Source organism: Salvelinus fontinalis, chromosome 21 (genome assembly GCF_029448725.1).
Source record: "Salvelinus fontinalis isolate EN_2023a chromosome 21, ASM2944872v1, whole genome shotgun sequence".
In the NCBI taxonomy this organism is placed as follows: domain Eukaryota; kingdom Metazoa; phylum Chordata; class Actinopteri; order Salmoniformes; family Salmonidae; genus Salvelinus; species Salvelinus fontinalis.
The window spans coordinates 26,807,175-26,827,294 of NC_074685.1; the positions used below are offsets into that span (position 1 = coordinate 26,807,175).

A 20,120-nucleotide genomic window follows, 5' to 3' on the forward strand; every position below is an offset into this window, starting at 1 on the left:
GTGTGAGAGAGCTATTTTCACACTGTTTGTGATAGAAAACGCAGATATACAGATAAAGTGATCCCTTTCACACAGTCCTGTGTTATCAGCTTCATATGGCAGCAGGTGAGAGACATGTGGAGAGGGAAAGAGAGAAAGAACGTGGGGAGATAGAGAAGGTGTAAATGGGTATCATTTGGCTGAAGGGTATTGGGAAGGGTGCTTACTGGCAGAGTGTGGTAAATGGTGTTGTCACCCTTTTACAGTATATGGGCCAACATGAGTGGCTCCATATCCATTAAAAAAATGTCAGTAGTGTTGAAGTGTTCACTTCAACTTTTTGGCTAAATACAAGCTGCTACCTATTTTCAGCCTTGATATTTGAAGTGGTACACCTGGCTGCATCTCTGCTCTCAAGTGAACTATCAAATGGCAAGGCTCAAACTATTTCTTGTTGTGTCGTCCATGAGCCCTAAAACAAAAGAGCACACAAAACACTCAAATTGGTATTCTTTCAAAGACGTATTATGAAAAGAAAAAATACAAACCAGATTGCACGCCAGTCCATCTGTGATTATAAGCAGATGAATAAACGAAACTGCATATCAGTGGGATTCTACGAATCAAATAGAATCAGTCCAAGAAAAAATAGGTTCCCATGTCGTTAATCATGTTTTCTCAACTGAAAATCTGATAAATTAAATGTATTTGTAAAGCCCTTCTTACATTAGCTGATGTCACAAAGTGCTGTACAGAAACCCAAAGCGCTGTACAGAAACCCAGCCTAAAACCCCAAACAGCAAGCAATTCAGAAGCATGGTGGCTAGGAAAACTCCCTAGAAAGGCCAGAACCTAGGAAGAAACCTAGAGAGGAACCAGGAGTAAATGCCAGTTGGCTTTTCATAGTCGATCATTCAGAGTATCTCTACCGCTCCTGCTGTCTCTGGAGAGTTGAAAACAGCAGGTCTGGGACAGGTAGCACGTCCGGTGAACAGGTCAGGGTTCCATAGCCGCAGGCAGAACAGTTGAAACTGGAGCAGCAGCACGGCCAGGTGGACTGGGGACAGCAAGGAGTCATCAGGCCAGGTAGTCCTGAGGCATGGTCCTAGGGCTCAGCTCCTCACACACACACACAGAGAGAGCGAGAGAGAGAGAGAATACTTAAATTCACACAGGACACCGGATAAGACAGGAGAAATAATCCAAATTTAACAGACTGACCCTAGCCCCCTGACACATAAACTACTGCAGCATAAATACTGGAGGCTGAGACAGGAGGGGTCGGGAGACACTGTGGCCACATCCGACGATACCCCCGGACATGGCCAAACAGGCAGGATATAACCCCACCCATTTTGCCAAAGCACAGCCCCCACACCACTAGAGGGATATCTTCAACCACCAACTCACCATCCTGAGACAAGGCTGAGAATAGCCCACAAAGATCTCTGCAACGTCACAAAACAAGGGGGGGCGCCAACCCAGACAGGAAGATCACGTCAGTGACTCAACCCACTCAAGTGACGCACCCCTCCTAGGGACGGCATGGAAGAGCACCAGTAAGCCATTGACTCAGCCCCTGTAATAGGGTTAGAGGCAGAGAATCCCAGTGGAGAGAGGGTACCGGCCAGGCAGAGACAGCAAGGGCGGTTCGTTGCTCCAGAGCCTTTCCGTTCACCTTCACACTCCTGGTCCAGACTACACTCAATCATTGGACCTACTGAAGAGATGAGTCTTCAATAAATACTTAAAGGTTGAGACCGAGTCTGCGTCTCTCACATGGATAGGCAGACCATTCCATAAAAATGGAGCTCTATTGGAGAAAGCCCTGCCTCCAGCTATTTTCTTAGAAATTCTAGGGACAGTAAGGAGGCCTGCGTCTTGTGACCGTAGCGTACGTGTAGGTATGTACAGCAGGACCAAATCGGAAAGATAGGTAGGAGCAAGCCCATGTAATGCTTTGTAGGTTAGCAGTAAAACCTTGAAATCAGCCCTTGCCTTAACAGGAAGTCAGTGTAGAGAGGCTAGCACTGGAGTAATATGATAATTTTTGGGGGATCTAGTCCAGATTCTAACAGCCGTATTTAGCACTAACTGAAGTTTATTTAGTGCTTTTTCCGGGTTGCCGGAAAGTAGAGCAATACAGTACTCTAACATAGAGGTGACAAAGGAATGGATTACTTTTTCTGCATCATTTTTGGACATAACGTTTCTGATTTTTGCAATGTTACGTAGATAGAAAAAAGCTGTCCTTGAAACAGTCTTGATATGTTCGTCAAAAGAGAGATCAGGGTCCAGAGTAACGCCGAGGTACTTCACAGTTTGATTTGAGATGACTGTACAACCATCAAGATTAGTTGTCAGATTCAACAGAAGATCTCTTTGTTTCTTGGGACCTAGAACAAGCATCTCTATTTTAAAAGTAGAACATTTGCCACCCTCTACTTCCTTATGTCTTTTTAAAAGTAGAACATTTGCCACCCTCTACTTCCTTATGTGTTGGGGCTTCACCATGTTTCATCAAAATGTACAGCTGTGTGTCATCCGCATAGCAGTGAAAGTTAACATTATGTTTCCGAATGACATCACCAAGAGGTAAAGTATATAGTGAAAACAATAGTGGTCCTAAAACAGAGCCTTGAGGAACACTGAAATTTACAGCTGATTTGTCAGAGGACAAACCATCCACAGAGACAAACTGATATCTTTCCGACAGATAAGATCTAAACCAGGCCAGAACTTGTCCGTGTAGACAAATTTGGGTTTCCAATCTCTCCAAAATAATGTGGTGATCGATGGTATCAAAGGCAGCACTAAGGTCTAGGAGCATGAGGACAGATGCAGAGCCTCGGTCTGACACCATTAAAAGGTTATTTGCCACCTTCACAAGTGCAGTCTCAGTGCTATGATGGGGTCTAAAACCAGACTGAAGCGATTCGTATACATTGTTTGTCTTCAGAAAGGCAGTGGGTTGTGGGAGAGGAATGAGAGATTCAATATAGGCCGATAGTTTTTTATATTTTCTGGGTCAAGGTTTGGCTTTTTCAAGAGAGGCTTTATTACTGCCACTTTTAGTGAGTTTGGTACACATCTGGTGGATAGAGAGCCGTTTATTATGTTCAACATAGGAGGGCCAAGCACAGGAAGCAGTTCTTTCAGTAGGTTAGTTGGAATAGGGTCCAGTATGTAGCTTGAAGGTTTAAAGGCCATGATTATTTTCATCAATGTGTCAAGAGATATAGTACTAAAAACTTCAGTCTCCCTTGATCCTAGGTCCTGGCAGAGTTGTGCAGACTCAGGACAACTGAGCTTTGGAGGAATATGCAGATTTAAAGAGTCCATAATTTGCTTTCTAATGATCATGATCTTTTCCTCAAAGAAGTTCATGAATTTATCACTGCTGAAGTGAAAGCCATCCTCTCTTAGGGAATGCTGCTATTTAGTTAGCTTTGCGACAGTATCAAAAGTACATTTGGGATTGTTCCTTTTTTCCTCAAATAAGTTGGAAAAATAGCATGATCGAGCAGCAGTGAGGGCTCTTCGATACTGCACGGTACTGTATTTCCAAGCTAGTCAGAAGACTTCCAGTTTGGTGTGCCGCCATTTCCGTCCCAATTTTCTGGAAGCTTGCTTCAGAGCTCGGGTATTTTCAGTATACCAGGGAGCTAGTTTCTTATGACGAATGATTTTAGTTTTTAGGGGTGCGACTGCATCTAGGGTATTGCGCAAGGTTAAATTGAGTTCTTCAGTTAGGTGGTAAACTGATTTTTGTCCTCTGATGTCCCGTGGTAGGCGGAGGGAGTCTGTAAGGGCATCTAGGCATCTTTTGGTTGTCCAAGAATTTATTGCACGACTTTTGATGATCCTTGGTTGGGGTCTGAGCAGATTCTTTGTTGTGATTGCAAACATAAAAAATGTGGGTTCGATAGTCCAGGATTATGAGGATGTCACGCCCTGGCCTTAGTATTCTTTGTTTTCTTTATTATTTTAGTTAGATCAGGGTGTGACATGGGGAATGTTTGTGTTTTGTCGGTTTTGGGTGGTTATATGGTAAAGGGGGTGTTGGGTGTAGTGTATGGGTTTGTGTTGAGTGAATGTGTCTAGCTGTGTCTATGGTTGAGTGTAGGTTCTAGGAAAGTCTATGGTTGCCTGAATTGGGTCTCAATTAGAGACAGCTGGTTATTGTTGTCTCTGATTGGGAGCCATATTTAAGGCAACCATAGGCTTTAGCTGTTTGTGGGGAATTGTCTTTGTCGAAGTGTTTTGTGTCAGCACTGATGTTTGTATAGCTTCACGGTCGTTTGTTGTTTTGTTTTTTTCCTTCTTTAAAATAAAAGAAGATGTACTTTCCACGCGCTGCGCCTTGGTCCTCTCTCTGTCTCGATCGTCAACGGGACAGAGAGAGGACCAAGGCGCAGCGCGTGGAAAGTACATCTTCTTTTATTTTAAAGAAGGAAAAAAACAAAACAACAAACAGAACAGACGACCGTGAAGCTATACAACCATCAGAGTGCTGACACAAAACACTTCGACATAGACAATTCCCCACAAACAGCTAAAGCCTATGGTTGCCTTAAATATGGCTCCCAATCAGAGACAACAATAACCAGCTGTCTCTAATTGAGACCCAATTCAGGCAACCATAGACTTTCCTAGAACCTACACTCAACCATAGACAAAGCTAGACACATTCACTCAACACAAACCCATACACTACACCCAACACCCCCTTTACCATAAACCACCCAAAACCGACAAAACACAAACATTCCCCATGTCACACCCTGACCTAACTAAAATAATAAAGAAAACAAAGAATACTAAGGCCAGGGCGTGACAGACTAAAAACATTAAGATCCACAACATTTATTCCACGGGACAAAACTAGGTCCAGAGTATGACTGTGGCAGTGAGTAGGTCCGGAGACATGTTGGACAAAACCCACTGAGTCGATGATGGCTCTGAAAGCCTTTTGGAGTGGGTCTGTGAACTTTTCCATGTGAATATTAAAGTCACCAAAAATGTGAATATTATCTTCCATGACTACAAGGTCCGATAGGAATTCAGGGAACTCAGTGAGGAACGCTGTATATGGCCCAGGAGGCCTGTAAACAGCAGCTATGAAAAGTGATTGAGTAGGCTGCATAGATTTCATGACTAGAAGCTCAACTTTAAATTTACTATCGTAAATGTTAGCAACACCTCTGCCTTTGCGGCATGCGTGTGGGATATGGTCACTAGTGTAACCAGGAGGTGAGGCCTCATTTAACACAGTCAATTCATCAAGCTTAAGGCATGTTTCAGTCAGGCCAATCACATCAAGATTATGATCAGTGATTAGTTAATTGACTATAACTGCCTTGGAAGTGAGGGATCTAACATTAAGTAGCCCTATTTTGAGATGTGAGGTATCACAATCTCTTTCAATAATGGCAGGAATGGAGGAGGTCTTTATTCCAGTGAGATTGCTAAGGCGAACACTGCCAAGTTTAGTTTTGCCCAACCTAGGTCGAGGCACAGACACGGTCTCAATGGGATAGCTGAGATGACTACACTGACTGGGCTAGTGGCAGACTTCACTAAGCTGGCAGGCTGACTAGCAGCCTGCTGCCTGGCCTGCACCCTATCTCATTGTGGAGCTAGGGGAGTGAGAGCCCTGTCTATGTTCGTAGATAAGATGAGTGCACCCCTCCAGCTAGGATGGAGTCTGTCACTCCTCAACAGGCCAGGCTTGGTCCTGTTTGTGGGTGAGTGCCACAAACTGGGAAGGGTCCAGAGACAATTACTCGATGCCGACACATCTTTCTAGCTGATTTACACGCTGAAGCTATGTTGTGCTTGGTGACCTCTGACTGTTTCATCCTAACATTGTTGGTGCCGACGTGGATAACAATATCCCTATACTCTCTACACTCGCCAGTTTTAGCTTTAGCCAGCACCATCTTCAGATTAGCCTTAACGTCAGTAGCCCTGCCCCCTGGCAAACAGTGTATGATCGCTGCATGATTCGTTTTAAGTCTGATACTGCGGGTAATGGAGTCGCCAATGACTAGGGTTTTCAATTTGTCAGAGCTCATGGTGGGAGGCTTCGGCGTCTCAGACCCCGTAACGGGAGGAGTAGAGACCAGAGAAGGCTCGGCCTCTGACTCCGACTTGCTGCTTAATGGGGAGAACCGGTTGAAAGTTTCTGTTGGCTGAATGAGCGACACCGGTTGAGCATTCCTACAGCATTTCCTTCCAGAAGCCATGAGAAAATTGTCCGGATGCGGGGACTGTGCGAGGGGATTTATACTACTATCTGTACTTATTGGTGGCACAGATGCTGTTTCATCCTTTCCTACACTTAAATTACCCTTGCGTAACGATTGCGTCTGAAGCTGGGCTTGCAGCACAGCTATCCTCGACGTAAGGCGATCGTTCTCCTGTATATTATGAGTACAGCGACTGCAATTAGAAGGCATCATGTTAATGTTACTACTTAGCTTCGGCTGGTGGAGGTCCTGACAAACCACGTCCAGATAAAGCATCCGGAGTGAAAAAGTTGAATGAAAAAAGTTGAGTGAAGGAAAAACTAAAAATATAAACGGTAATTAAAAAGTAAAACCGTAAAGTTGGCAGGTAGCAAAGTAAGGTTTGCAACAAAACGCACAGCAGCACGTAAACAGGTGAAACAGATCAGGGCTTCCTAGTAGTGATGTTACGTTTGATACTGGAGCTCCAAGGCATGCGTTGAAGACGCTAAGATTTCAACATGGAAATGTTGGACTTGAGCCTTGATCTTTAATTTCTTAGAACGTAAACATTCCTACCGTAGTAAAAGACTAGTTAATTCATTATGGACACTGACCTATTTATGACCTGTTGCTCCTAAAGTGTATGGTCATAAAAAACATGAATCAGGGTTAAGAAGCAGAGGAGACATGTTAACTGTCTGAAGTAACCCTCAGTTTAAACCTATATAATGATACGTTATACTGTATGTCATAAAATTGAGTTTTACAGGAATACTATAATCTGGCAACATTTGTCCCTCTGCGCTGTGTTGAACGTGGACTTGTGGCCTGGCCCTCTGGTCTCCACACCCCATCTCTCCAACTATAACTCAACCAGAGACGTGAGGTATTCACATCGATAGTCCACCAGTGGACCTCAGCTTGAACTGGCTTCTTGGAACTGCATTCATAGTTTAACAGGCCAAGCTTATTTCTGTGCATGATGAGAGAATGTGAATTCAAAGCTTCAGGATTAAGACTCTAATTTCTCCTGTTCAGCTGAGCGAGAGGAGGGATGCTTCCATTCTCAGCCTGGTGAAATACCTGGGAGAGGAGGCTGCTAGCTACATCCACTATGAGGAGAAAGTAAGTGTCTAATTGGTCTAGATATAAATGTCATAGAATGTCAAGCCTGAATAGGACAGTCACTTGAACGTTGGGTCTTAGTGGCTGCATAACCCCTTTAACCTCTTCGTATTTAATAATATGCCTAGTATAATATTCTGTATATAGTCAGAAAGAGCTTTGGTTTAAAGACACTGGGAAACCTTGGGACTGTGTTGGATGAGCAGTAGACTGGAGCCTCTCCACTAAACCCGCTGTTCCGTCTGCTATCATGGTCCCGGGCTAGTAACTGCTTCAACAACTGCACACTGGGTTTTCTCATAATGTCTCTCCAGCAAGAACATTTGAGCAGCATGAAGGGCAAGGGTCAATCGCTCCCCTGGGACTAGTCAGTCTTGTAGGGAAGTAGAAAACACACAGATCGCTTGTCGCCGTGACACAACACACTACCAAGATTGACAAACGAGCACATTGGCCTGACAGATGTTGTCTGTTGCAATATGTTAGCATTCTGCTCCCTGGGCGGCGTTTCATGCGCTTAAGCTTTGAGTGGCGAGGAAGAATTGCCTCCGAGGAATCCAGGGCTAGGGAGGGCATGGGGGTTGATGATTTTCCCTGCTTGACTAGTTACGAGACTCTGGAGGGAGAAACAATATAGAGAGACGGATATCAACAAGTAGGAGATACAGTGAAGACTGATAGAGGAAGTGAGTGGACATGTGGATTCACACACAACACAGTGGGACTATTAGTGCTTAATTTGAGCCGGATCCTGCTGGAAAAGGATCCGGCACCTCTCAGATTTGACTTAGTTCGTTCCGGCACCTATTTGTCCCGGATCCAGTATATTCTTTGCAGCAAGATTTATGAATTATTTCACTGTTTGCACTGTAGACATTCTAATAAAAGCGATCAGCATTAAATCAAGTTGCCTCCTTGTTATTTCTCCCGCCCCCCAGAAAGACCATCATGTAAAAGCGTGGGAATCCTTCTGTGTAATCATCCTATCCTGCCACAATGATTCCAGACCTGCTCTCTTATTTGTAGACATAGAGTTTATGGGGAGGGCCGGTGGGGTAAGTAACTGATACTGGCACAGGTCTTGTCTTGGTAGTGATGGTCAGCTAGTGAAGAGGTCCCTACGTAATCATGTCACGTAGCTAGGCTAGTCATCTCACTACTGAATTTGAAACGTGGGAAAGACAAATAAAACAAATCACCACCGGCACCTCCACTCATGCAAAATTCAAAGCTGGGCTGTACAACGACAGGCCCGCTAATGGGGGAAATCGACTGTTAGGAGTTAAATGGACTTGACATGGGGAGAGTCATTGTGGGAGGTTTTGAAAACTAAGGTAGGAACATCTTTTTCCTTTACAAACTTATTCTGTACTGTGAAATGAATATGGATATTGTCACATAGGCAGGAGGCCTATATATTCCCATACATGCAAATTGATTACTTAAAAATCATACAATGTGATTTTCTGGATTTTTGTTTTAGATTCCGTCTTTCACAGTTGAAGTGTACCTATGATAAAAAAATTACAGACCTCTACATGCTTTGTAAGTAGGAAAACCTGCAAAATCGGCAGTGTATCAAATACTTGTTCTCCCCAATCTATGTGTGTTCTGCTGTCATCTACATTGATTTATTTTATTTGAAGTTCTATTCAGATATTGTGATATTTGTTCTACTGCTACATTGATGTCTGGAAAATGATATGAAATTCAAGTCTTGTAAGCCCTACAGCTGAGTATGTGTGCATATGTGCATATGGCAGGTGTTCTGATGTATGTTGCTGTACATTAATGTCTTGAAAATGTGGCTGACTTGTGTAAGCACCATAGCTTTACTCGAGTACGTGGGCATACTATAGAGTATAGCCTACGCATGGCGGCTGTTCTGCAGTGACGTCTAAATTGCTTTGAATTAATCAGCTGTCCGTTTCACCCCCATAGATAGTAGGCTACTTGGCAGTTTACTCCAGATAACCCCCCTCTCACGCTCACTATGGGTTCTGGGACCTCCCGATTTACAAATGAAGTACTGGGGAATATGACATACATTGGTAACCTAGAAGAGGTGTGGTGCGTTGAGACATAATGTTACAGTTGAAAAGCACCATCATTTTACAGAGAAAAGCAGCAGAATCTTACAGAGAAAAAGCAGTGTAATCTTACAGAGAAAAGCACAAACCTCGTTATCTTATCTCTGGTTTTCAGTAATTGATTAATTTCAACATGCAAACACATTAAACACATTAACATAAAAACTGTTGTGCTGTATATAGTGAATAGAGAAGCCTGTGTTTGTGTGTCTGCTTCTGTTGTTGTAGTAAATAGAGATGTGTTGTGTTGTTGTCTCTAGGACTGTACTGTATGTTCTAGATGTGTGATCCAGATGTGCTCTGCTCTGTGTTGTCAGGACTGTGTGTTCCAGATGTGCTCTGCTCTGTGTTGTCAGGACTAGGCCTTGGAAGAGTACAGCGGGGGTTGTCCTGTTAATGTCATGGCACCGGGCTGCTGACATATTACCACCCCAGCCTCTGCACGCCCTGTGGCAGGAAATAAACCCTGCTAAGCTGCTACTGTTCTAAACCTCCCCTCTAGTCCTCTCCATCCCTCCTCTTCATCGGCAATATCCTACCTGCACGTAACGCCACTGACATATCTACCCTGTCTATATTTACCAATGACCGCTATTATACCCCGCTCCTTCACCACCCACATCTGGTCTATGCCCTTTCCTTCCACCATAACACCCTCACACACAATCAGCCTCTGTAACCACCGTATGGGCCCATAACAAACCCGAACCAGCACCAGCTAACCCCTGAGAAACTACCTGAACTAACATAAAGGAGAACAATATGAGTGATTACTTCTTCACTATGAGACATTCGTCGAGGCCCAAGGAAAATGGATGTGGGGTCGGAGGGGACATCGCTTTCTTGGGAAGATTGCCACATAATGAATTTGCAATGGCCTGTTAGGGGACGCACACAGCCGAACGGATGCTCATCCATGGACAAGAGAGATGGAGAGAGAAAAGGACGGAAAGAGGGGAAGAGAGGGGGAAAGAGTTAGGGAGATAGTGGAAGAGGGATGGAGAGAGAGGGAAAGATAGATGTAGAGAGAAAGAGCACACATCAAATCAAATGTATTTATAAATCCCTTCTTACATCAGCTGATATCTCAAAGTGCTGTACAGAAACCAAGCCTAAAACCCCAAACAGCAAGCAATGCAGGTGTAGAAGCACGGTGGCTAGGAAAAACTCCCTAGAAAGGCCAAAACCTAGGAAGAAACCTAGAGAGGAACCAGGCTATGAGGGGTGGCCAGTCCTCTTCTGGCTGTGCCGGGTAGAGATTATAACAGAACATGGCCAAGATGTTCAAATGTTCATAAATGACCAGCATGGTCAAATAATAATAATCACAGTGGTTGTCGAAGGTGCAGCAAGTCAGCACCTCAGGAGTAAATGTCAGTTGGCTTTTCATAGCCGATCATTAAGAGTATCTCTATCGCTCCTGCTGTCTCTGGAGAGTTGAAAACAGCAGGTCTGGGACAGGTAGCAGGTCCGGTGAACAGGTAAGGGTTCCATAGCCACAGGCAAAACAGTTGAAACTGGAGCAGCAGCACGGCCAGGTGGACTGGGGACAGCAAGGAGTCATCATGCCAGGTAGTCCTGAGGCATGGTCCTAGGGCTCAGGTCCTCCGAGAGACAGAAAGAAACAGAGAAAGAAAGAATTAGAGAGAGCATACTTAAATTCACACAGGACACCGGATAAGACAGGAGAAGTACTCCAGATATAACAAACTGACCCTAGCCCCCCCGACCAACAAACTACTGCAGCATAAATACTGGAGGCTGAGACAGGAGGGGTCAGGAGACACTGTGGCCCCATCCGATGATACCCCCAGACAGGGCCAAACAGGAAGGATATAACCCCACCCACTTTGCCAAAGCACAGCCCCCGCACCACTAGAGGGATATCTTCAACCACCAACTTACCATCCTGAGACAAGGCCGAGTATAGCCCACAAAGATCTCCGCCACGGCACAACCCAAGGGGGGGCGCCAACCCAGACAGGAAGACCACGTCAGTGACTCAACCCACTCAAGTGACGCACCCCTCCTAGGGATGGCATGAAAGACCACCAGTAAGCCAGTGACTCAGCCCCTGTAATAGGGTTAGAGGCAGAGAATCCCAGTGGAGAGAGGGGAACCGGCTAGGCAGAGACAGCAAGGGCGGTTCGTTGCTCCAGAGCCTTTCCGTTCACCTTCACACTCCTGTGCCAGACTACACTCAATTATATGACCCATTGAAGAGATGAGTCTTCAGTAAAGACTTAAGTTGAGACCGAGTCTGCGTCTCTCACATGGGTAGGCAGACCATTCCATAAAAATGGAGCTCTATAGGAAAAAGCCCTGCCTCCAGCTGTTTGCTTAGAAATTCTAGGGACAATTAGGAGGCCTGCGTCTTATGACCGTAGCGTACGTGTAGGTATGTACGGCAGGACCAAATCGGAAAGATAGGTAGGAGCAAGCCCATGTAATGCTTTGTAGGTTAGCAGTAAAACCTTGAAATCAGCCCTTGCCTTAACAGGATGCCAGTGTAGAGAGGCTACCACTGGAGTAATATGATCACATTTTTTGGTTCTAGTCATAATTCTAGCAGCCGTATTTAGCACGAACTGAAGTTTATTTATTGCTTTATCCGGGTAGCCGGAAAGTAGAGCATTGCAGTAGTCTAACCTAGAAGTAACAAAAGCATGGATTCATTTTTCTGCATCATTTTTAGACAGAAAGTTTCTGAATTTTGCAGTGTTACGTAGATGGAAAAAAGCTGTCCTTGAAACAGTCTTGATATGTTCGTCAAAAGAGAGATCAGGGTCCAGAGTAACGCCGAGGTCCTTCACAGTTTTATTTGAGACGACTTTACAACCATCAAGATTAATTGTCAGATTCAACAGAAGATCTCTTTGTTTCTTGGGACCTAGAACAAGCATCTCTGTTTTGTCCCGAGTTTAAAAGTAGAAAGTTTGCAGCCATCCACTTCCTTATGTCTGAAACACAGGCTTCTAGCGAGGGCAATTTTGGGGCTTCACCGTGTTTCATTGAAATGTACAGCTGTGAGGGCCTCCCGGGTGGCGCAGTGGTCTAGGGCACTGCATCGCAGTGCTAACTGCGCCACCAGAGTCTCTGGGTTCGCGCCCAGGCTCTGTCGCAGCCGGCCGCGACCGGGAGGTCCGTGGGGCGACGCACAATTGGCATAGCGTCGTCCGGGGTAGGGAGGGTTTGGCCGGTAGGGATATCCTTGTCTCATCGCGCTCCAGCGACTCCTGTGGCGGGCCGGGCGCAGTGCGCGCCAGCCAAGGGGGCCAGGTACACGGTGTTTCCTCCGACACATTGGTGCGGCTGGCTTCCGGGTTGGAGGCGCGCTGTGTTAAGAAGCAGTACGGCTGGTTGGGTTGTGCTTCGGAGGACGCATGGCTTTCGACCTTCGTCTCTCCCGAGCCCGTACGGGAGTTGTAGCGATGAGACAAGGTAGTAATTACTAGCGATTGGATACCACGAAAATTGGGGAGAAAATGGGATAAAAAAAAAAAAAAGAAAAAAAAAGAAAAAGAAATGTACAGCTGTGTGTCATCCGCATAGCAGTGAAAGTTAACATTATGTTTTCGAATGACATCCCCAAGAGGTAAAATATATAGTGAAAACAATAGTGGTCCCAATACGGAACCTTGAGGAACACCGAAATGTACAGTTGATTTGTCAGAGGACAAACCATTCACAGAGACAAACTGATATCTTTCCGACAGATAAGATCTAAACCAGGCCAGAACTTGTCCGTGTAGACCAATTTTGGTTTCCAATCTCTCCAAAAGAATGTGGTGATCGAAGGTATCAAAAGCAGCACTAAGGTCTAGGAGCACGAGGACAGATGCAGAGACTCGGTCTGACGCCATTAAAAGGTAATTTACCACCTTCACAAGTGCAGTCTCAGTGCTATGATAGGGTCTAAAACCAGACTGAAGCATTTCGTATACATTGTTTGTCTTCAGGAAGGCAGTGAGTTGCTGCACAACAGCTTTTGCAAAACTTTTTGAGAGGAATGGAAGATTCGATATAGGCCGATAGTTTTTTATATTTTCTGGGTCATGGTTTGGCTTTTTCAAGAGAGGCTTTATTACTGCCACACTTAGTGAGTTTGGTACACATCCGGTGGATAGAGAGCCGTTTATTATGTTCAACATAGGAGGGCCGAGCACAGGAAGCAGCTCTTTCAGTAGTTTAGTTGGGTCCAGTATGCAGCTTGAAGGTTTAGGGTCCAGTATGCAGCTTGAAGGTTTAGAGGCCATGATTATTTTCATCATTGTGTCAAGAGATATAGTACTAAAACACTTCATTGTCTCTCTTGATCCTAGGTCCTGGCAGAGGTGTGCACTCAGGACAACTGAAAAAAGACTTCAGTTTACTCTAGAATACTACAGTATTTACTTTAGAATTCTATAGTAAACTGTAGTATACTGTAGAATATTATACTACACACTGTAGTATCCCTTGATCGTGTGTAGTACTTATTATAGAATGTTGTAGTATACAACACTAAATACTACAGTCTGAAAAGCACAACACTTTTTTAACTATATTAAATACTACAGTATCCCATTTGCATAAAGTCCATTCAGAAAGTTTTCAGACTCCTTGACTTTGTCCACATTTTGTTACGCTACAGCCTTATCTTTATTTTCCCCTTATCAATATACACACAAAACCAATAATGACGTAGCAAAAATAGGTTTTTAGAAATGTTTGCAAATTCATAAAAAATGTCAAACTGTAAAATCACATTTACATAAGTATTCTGACCCGTTACTTAGTACTTTGTTGAAGCACCTTTCGCAGCGATTACGGCCTTGAGTCTTCTTGGGTATGACGCTACAAGCTTGACACAACTGTATTTGGGGAGTTTCTCCCATTCTTCTCTGCGGATCCTCTCAAGCTCTGTCAGGTTGGATGGGGACCGTCACTGCGAACCTATTTTCAGGTCTCTCCAGAGATGTTCGTTCGGGTTCAAGTCCGGGCTCTTACTGGGCCAATCAAGGACATTTAGAGACTTGTACCAAAGCCACACATGCGTTGTCTTGGCTGTGTGCTTAGGGTTGTTGTCCTGTTGGAAGGTCAACCTTCACCCCAGTCTGAGGTCCTGAGCGCTCTTGAGTAGGTTTTCATCAAGGATCTCTCTGTACTTTGCTCCGTTCATCTTTCCATCGATCCTGACTAGTCTCCCAGTCCCTGCCGCTGAAAGACATCCCCACAGCATGATACTGCTACCCCAATGCTTCACCATGGGGATGGTGCCAGGTTTCCTCCAGACGTGACACTTGGCATTCAGGACAAAGAGTTCAATCTTGGTTTCATCAGAGCAGAGAATCTTGTTTCTCATGGTCTGAGAGTATTTAGGTGCCTTTTGACAAACTCCAAGCGGGCTGTCATGTGCGTTTTACTGAGGAGTGGCTTCCGTCTGGCCACTCTACCATAAAGGCCTGATTGGTGGAGTGCTCCAGATATGGTTGTCCTTCTGGGAACATTCTCCCATCTCCACAGAGGAATTCTGGAGCTCTGTCAGAGTGACCATCGGATTCACTTTGTCATTAAGGGGTATTGTGTGTAGATTGATTCAGATTTTTAATTTTTAATCAATTTTAGAATAAGGCTGTAACATATCAGAATGTGAAAAAAGTCAAGGGGTCTGAATATTTTCCGAATGCACTATATGCAAGCAGCAATGCCCATATAGAACACAACAGAATCTGTGGATTACCCAAACCTCCCATATCTCTCATCCAGACCCATGAGGTGCTTTAAGATCACTGCATGATCACCAGCAGCATACCTCCCTGCATCCTTCTGCTGGCTTGCTTCTGAAGCTAAGCAGGGTTGGGCCTGGTCAGTCCCTAGATGGGAGACTAGAAGCTGTTGGAGTTCCATTAGGAGGCATTCTTTACTCTGATCTAAAAAAATATCCAAATGCCCCAGGGCAGTGATTTGGGACATTGCCCTGTGTAGGGTGCTGTCTATTCCCCAGGTTGTTCCTGTAAATAAGAATGGGTTCTCAGTCAACTTACCTGGATAAATAATTAGAGGAGATTTTAAATTATGTAAGAAACTGTAATGACTTTAAAGAGCTCCCCAATGAATGGAAGCCCTAACCAGAGGATGTTCACTGTTTGTTATTGTGCTGGACAAACTCTTGTTCTACCCTTCATTATAACTGTGTGTCAGCTGAGGATGAACAGCCCAACACACACACATCCTCCGCTCACATGTAAGTGATCTGTATATATATCTATATTTATATCGGAAGAGAGAGAGACCCATTCAGTTTGTGAAAGGCACTTTGGTTAAAGTGACCCAGGTGTTCAGGCATAAGTAAGCCTACGCATCCATAATGCATGCAGAGTAAACAAGTATTTGCTAGAACATGCTGGAACATCTGGACAGTGTTTTTATTCATAGATGTTGAGAGTCAGTGAACATTATTTTTTGTTTTCTCTTCAGAGTCATGTAATAGTATCTAATCACATTTTAGATCAGAGTGTTCTGCTACAGGCTCTCTATTAGCAAATCATCTCAATCAGAAGTAAATAACACGTTGTCCTGTTTGAAGCATATTCTAGGTGCAGGTGTCATTTCTCATTAGCTTTCACTCTGATGTTACAGATAATCACCCCCGCTTGTTTCAGGATTGTACTCTCATCGTTGAAATATGTTCCTATTTAGCATTGACAAGCAATGAAATAAGCATGGTAAATATTTCAGTGTGAAGACAGCTGGCAGGGAGTGATAACTGTGAATGCAGAGGATTCCATACTCTACATGTAAGCATCCAAAGCCAGTGTGCTCACTGAAATTCTAAATAAGGAATTACAGTCAGTATCAGAATGGGTGATTAATAATAAACTGGTCTTAAATACATCTACAACTAAAAGCATTGTAGCTACACTATATATACACAAGTATGTGGACACCCCTTCAAATTAGTGGATTTGGCTATTTCAGCCACACCTGTTGCTGACAGGTGTATGAAATTGAGCACACAGCCATGCAAACACCATAGACAAACATTGGCAGTAGAATAGCCTTACTGAAGAGCTTAGTGAATTTTAACGTGGCACCGTCAAAGGATGCTACCTTTCCAACAAGTCAGTTTGTCAAATTTCTGCCCTGCTAGAGCTGTCCCGGTCAACTGTAAGTGCTGTTATTGTGAAGTGGAAACGTCTAGGAGCAACAAAGGCTCAGCTGCAAAGTGGTAGGCCACACAAGTTCACAGAACGGGCACCGGCAAGTGCTGAAGCGCGTGGCGCGTAAAATGTGTCTGTCCTCTGTTGCAACATTCACTACCGAGGTCCTTACTGCCTCTGGAAGCAACGTCGGCACGATAACTGTTAGTAGGGAGCTTCATGAAATGTGTTTCCATGGCCAAACAGCTGCACACAAGCCTAAGATCACCATGCGCAATGCCAAGCATCTGTTGGAGTGGTGTAAAGCTCGCCGCCATTGGACTCTGGAGTGATGAATCACGCTTCACCATCAGGCAGTCCGACAGACGAATCTGGGTTTGGTGATTGCCAGGAGAATGCTACCTGCCCCAAGGCATAGTGCCACCTGTAAAGTTTGGTGGAGGAGGAATAATGGTCTGGGGCTGTTTTTCATGGTTCGGGCTAGGCCCCTTAGTTCCAGTGAAGAGAGATCTTAACGCTACAGCATACAATGCCATTCTTGGCCATTCTGTGCCTCTAACTTTGTGGCAACAGATTGGGGAAGGCCCTATGCTGTTTCAGCATGACAATGCCCTCGTGCACAAAGTGAGGTCCATAAAGAAATGGTTTGTCGAGATCGGTGTGGCAGAAATTCACTTGCCTGCACAGAGCCCTGACCTTAACCCCATAAAACACCTTTGGGAGGAATTGGAACGCAGACTGCGAGCCAGGCCTTATTGCTCAACATCAGTGCCGACCTCCCTAATGCTCTTGTGGCTGAAAGGAAGCAAGTTCCCACAGCAATGTTCCAACATCTAGCGGAAAGTCTTCCCAGAAGAGTGGATTCTGTCATAGCAGCAAAGGGGGACCCAACTACATATTAATGCCTATGATTTTGGAATGAGATGTTTGACGAGCAGGTGTTCACATACTTTTGCTAATGTAGTGTTTTTGGTTCAAGACATTCTCTAAGACCTCAGCCTTAACTGGAGTTGTGCATAAATGGTATGACCATTGAGAAAGTTGAGGAAGTTAAACTCTTAGGTATAACATTTGGTGGTCAATTATCATGGTCAACTCATATTGACAATGTTGTTGTGAAGATGGGGAGGGGTATTTCTGTTATAAACAATATATATATTTTTGACACAAAAATCAACTATACTAGTTTTTCAGGCTCTGGTCTTGTCCCATCTTGACTACTGTCTGGTAATATGGTCCGGTGCAGCAAATAAATACCAATAAAAGCTGCATCTGGCTCAAAACAGAGCAACGTGGCTTTAACTGCGCATACAGAACTAAGATCAACAACATGCATGCCAGTATTTCCTGATTGAGGGTTGACGAGAGATTAACTGCTTCTCTTCTAGTTTTTATGATAAATATTACTGTGATGAAAATTCCAGATTGTCTGCATAATCAAATAACATTAATCTCAGACACCCATACAAACTCTACGCCCAAGACATGCCACCAGGGGTCTCTTCACAGTCCCCAAGTCCAAAATTCACGGCAACGCACAGTATTATATAGAGCCGTGATCGCATGGAACTCCCTTCCAGCTCCAATTACTCAAGTAACATCAACAAATATTAAACAAAATGTCATGGAACGGCGGGGACTGTGAGGGGACACACATAAACACACACATTATTTTGGGGGGGTTGTAGTGTTTGTATTATTGTTACATTTTTCTGTTGTATTGTTTGTATAATGTTATATTTTAAATGTGTGTGTGACTGTTCTTCTCTCAGTGTATCAGTGTTTTGTTACTTGTCATGTTTTGTGTTTTTTGTGGATCCCAGGAAGAATAGCTGCTGCTCCTGCAAAAGTCAATGCAGATCCAAATAAACAAATAAAATGAACTCTCCTTCCCAGGATCCACTGGGCCGGCACGGAGACGGCCACCCAGTGGTGTGGCTACATGGATGGGGCAATTCAGTCAGGTCAGAGGGCAGCCCTTGAAGTCCTAGCCAGGCTGTGCCCTTTCACCCTGACCCAGGAGGAACAGGAGGCTGTGCAGGCTGCCCAGAACCAGAACCATGAGTCTGGACCATGCCAACACATACCTTCCACATCCCATCTCCACAGGGCTCTGATCCTCACCACGCTCATCATGGCCACTGCTGTGCTATTGGCTCAGCCACAGCTCTGCCGAGACTGGATTGGACAGGCTCGGCCTTTAGTGCTACGGAGGTTTGCTTTGTGGCAGTAAAATATCCTGTTGTGTTGGCAAAACATCCACTTGACAGGGAAATGCCTCCGCTCACAGATATGTAAAGATGTTAAATACGATTGAATTATCTGTGACATACAGTACGGTTAACACTGTTTGCCTGGTGGACATTTTTCATTTAAAGAAATGTAATGCTTGTACGGTGTAATGTGGTGGTGGTGGTGGGTGGGGGTGAGACTATACAGAAAAAGATATTTTACTTTGGACTGCATTGTACTGTAAGTAAATTAAATTATATGTAAAGGGGTTTATATATGAACATTCCCTACAGTCGTATTAAGTCATACAGTCCCGTCAGAAAGTATTCACACCCTTGACTTTTTCCACATTTGGTTGTGTTACAAAGTGGGATTAAAATGGATTTAATTGTAATTTTTTTGTCAACGATCTACACAAAATACTCTGTAATGTCAAAGTAGAAGAAAAATTCTAAAATGTAAAAAAGTGTATGAAAATAAAACACATATATCTTGATTACATAAGTATTCAACCCCCTGAGTCAATACATGTTAGAATCTCCTTTGACTGTTATTAAAGCTGTGAGTCTTTCTGGGTAAATGTTTTCCCATTATTCTTCAAATTCTTCAAGCTCTGTCAAATTGGTTTGATCATTGCTAGACAACCATTTTTACATCTTGCCATAGATTTTCAAGTAGATTTAAGTCAAAACTGTAACTCGGCCACTCTGGAACATTCACTGTCTTCTTGGTAAACAACTCCAGTGTAGATTTGGCTTTGTGTTTTATGTTATTGTCCTGCTGAAATGGGAATTAATCTCCCAGTGTCTGATGGGAAGCAGACTGAACCAAGTTTCCCTCTAAGATTTAGCCCCTGCTGTTCCATTGCGTTCATTTTTTTATCCTGAAAAACTCCCCAGTCCTTAACGACTACAAGCATACCCATAACATAATGCAGTCACCACTTTGCTTGAAATTTAAAAAGTGGTACTCAGTAAGGTGTTGCATTGGCTTGAAATATGGAGAGCGGTACTCAGTAATGTGTTTTGGATTTGCCCCAAACATAACACGTTTCATTCAGGACAAAAAGTGAATTGCTTTGTCACATTTTTTGCAGTATTACTTTAGTGCCTTGTTGTAAACAGGATGCATGTTTTGGAATATTTTTTATTATGTACAGGCTTCTTTCTTTTCACTCTGTCAATTATATTAGTATTGTGGAGTAACTATAATGTGTTGATCCATCCGCAGTTTTCTCCTATCATAGCCATTAAACTGTAACGTTTTTTAAGTCATCATTGGCATCAAGGTGATATCCCTGAGTGGTTTCCTTGCTCTCC

The 20,120-nt window shown here is 44.0% G+C and overlaps 1 protein-coding gene across 1 annotated transcript in view; it reads left to right on the forward strand.

Annotated features, from left to right (window-relative positions):
• The window catches only part of si:ch211-127i16.2 (probable flavin-containing monoamine oxidase A), a 46,033-nt gene extending 27,231 nt beyond the window's left edge, over nt 1-18,802 (forward strand). Inside the window, 4 exon segments of the mRNA XM_055874011.1 lie at nt 7,249-7,337; nt 9,784-9,838; nt 9,841-9,895; nt 18,466-18,802. Coding sequence (XP_055729986.1) covers nt 7,249-7,337; nt 9,784-9,838; nt 9,841-9,895; nt 18,466-18,802 — 536 coding nt within the window.
• Nucleotides 18,803-20,120: the final 1,318 nt, after the last annotated feature.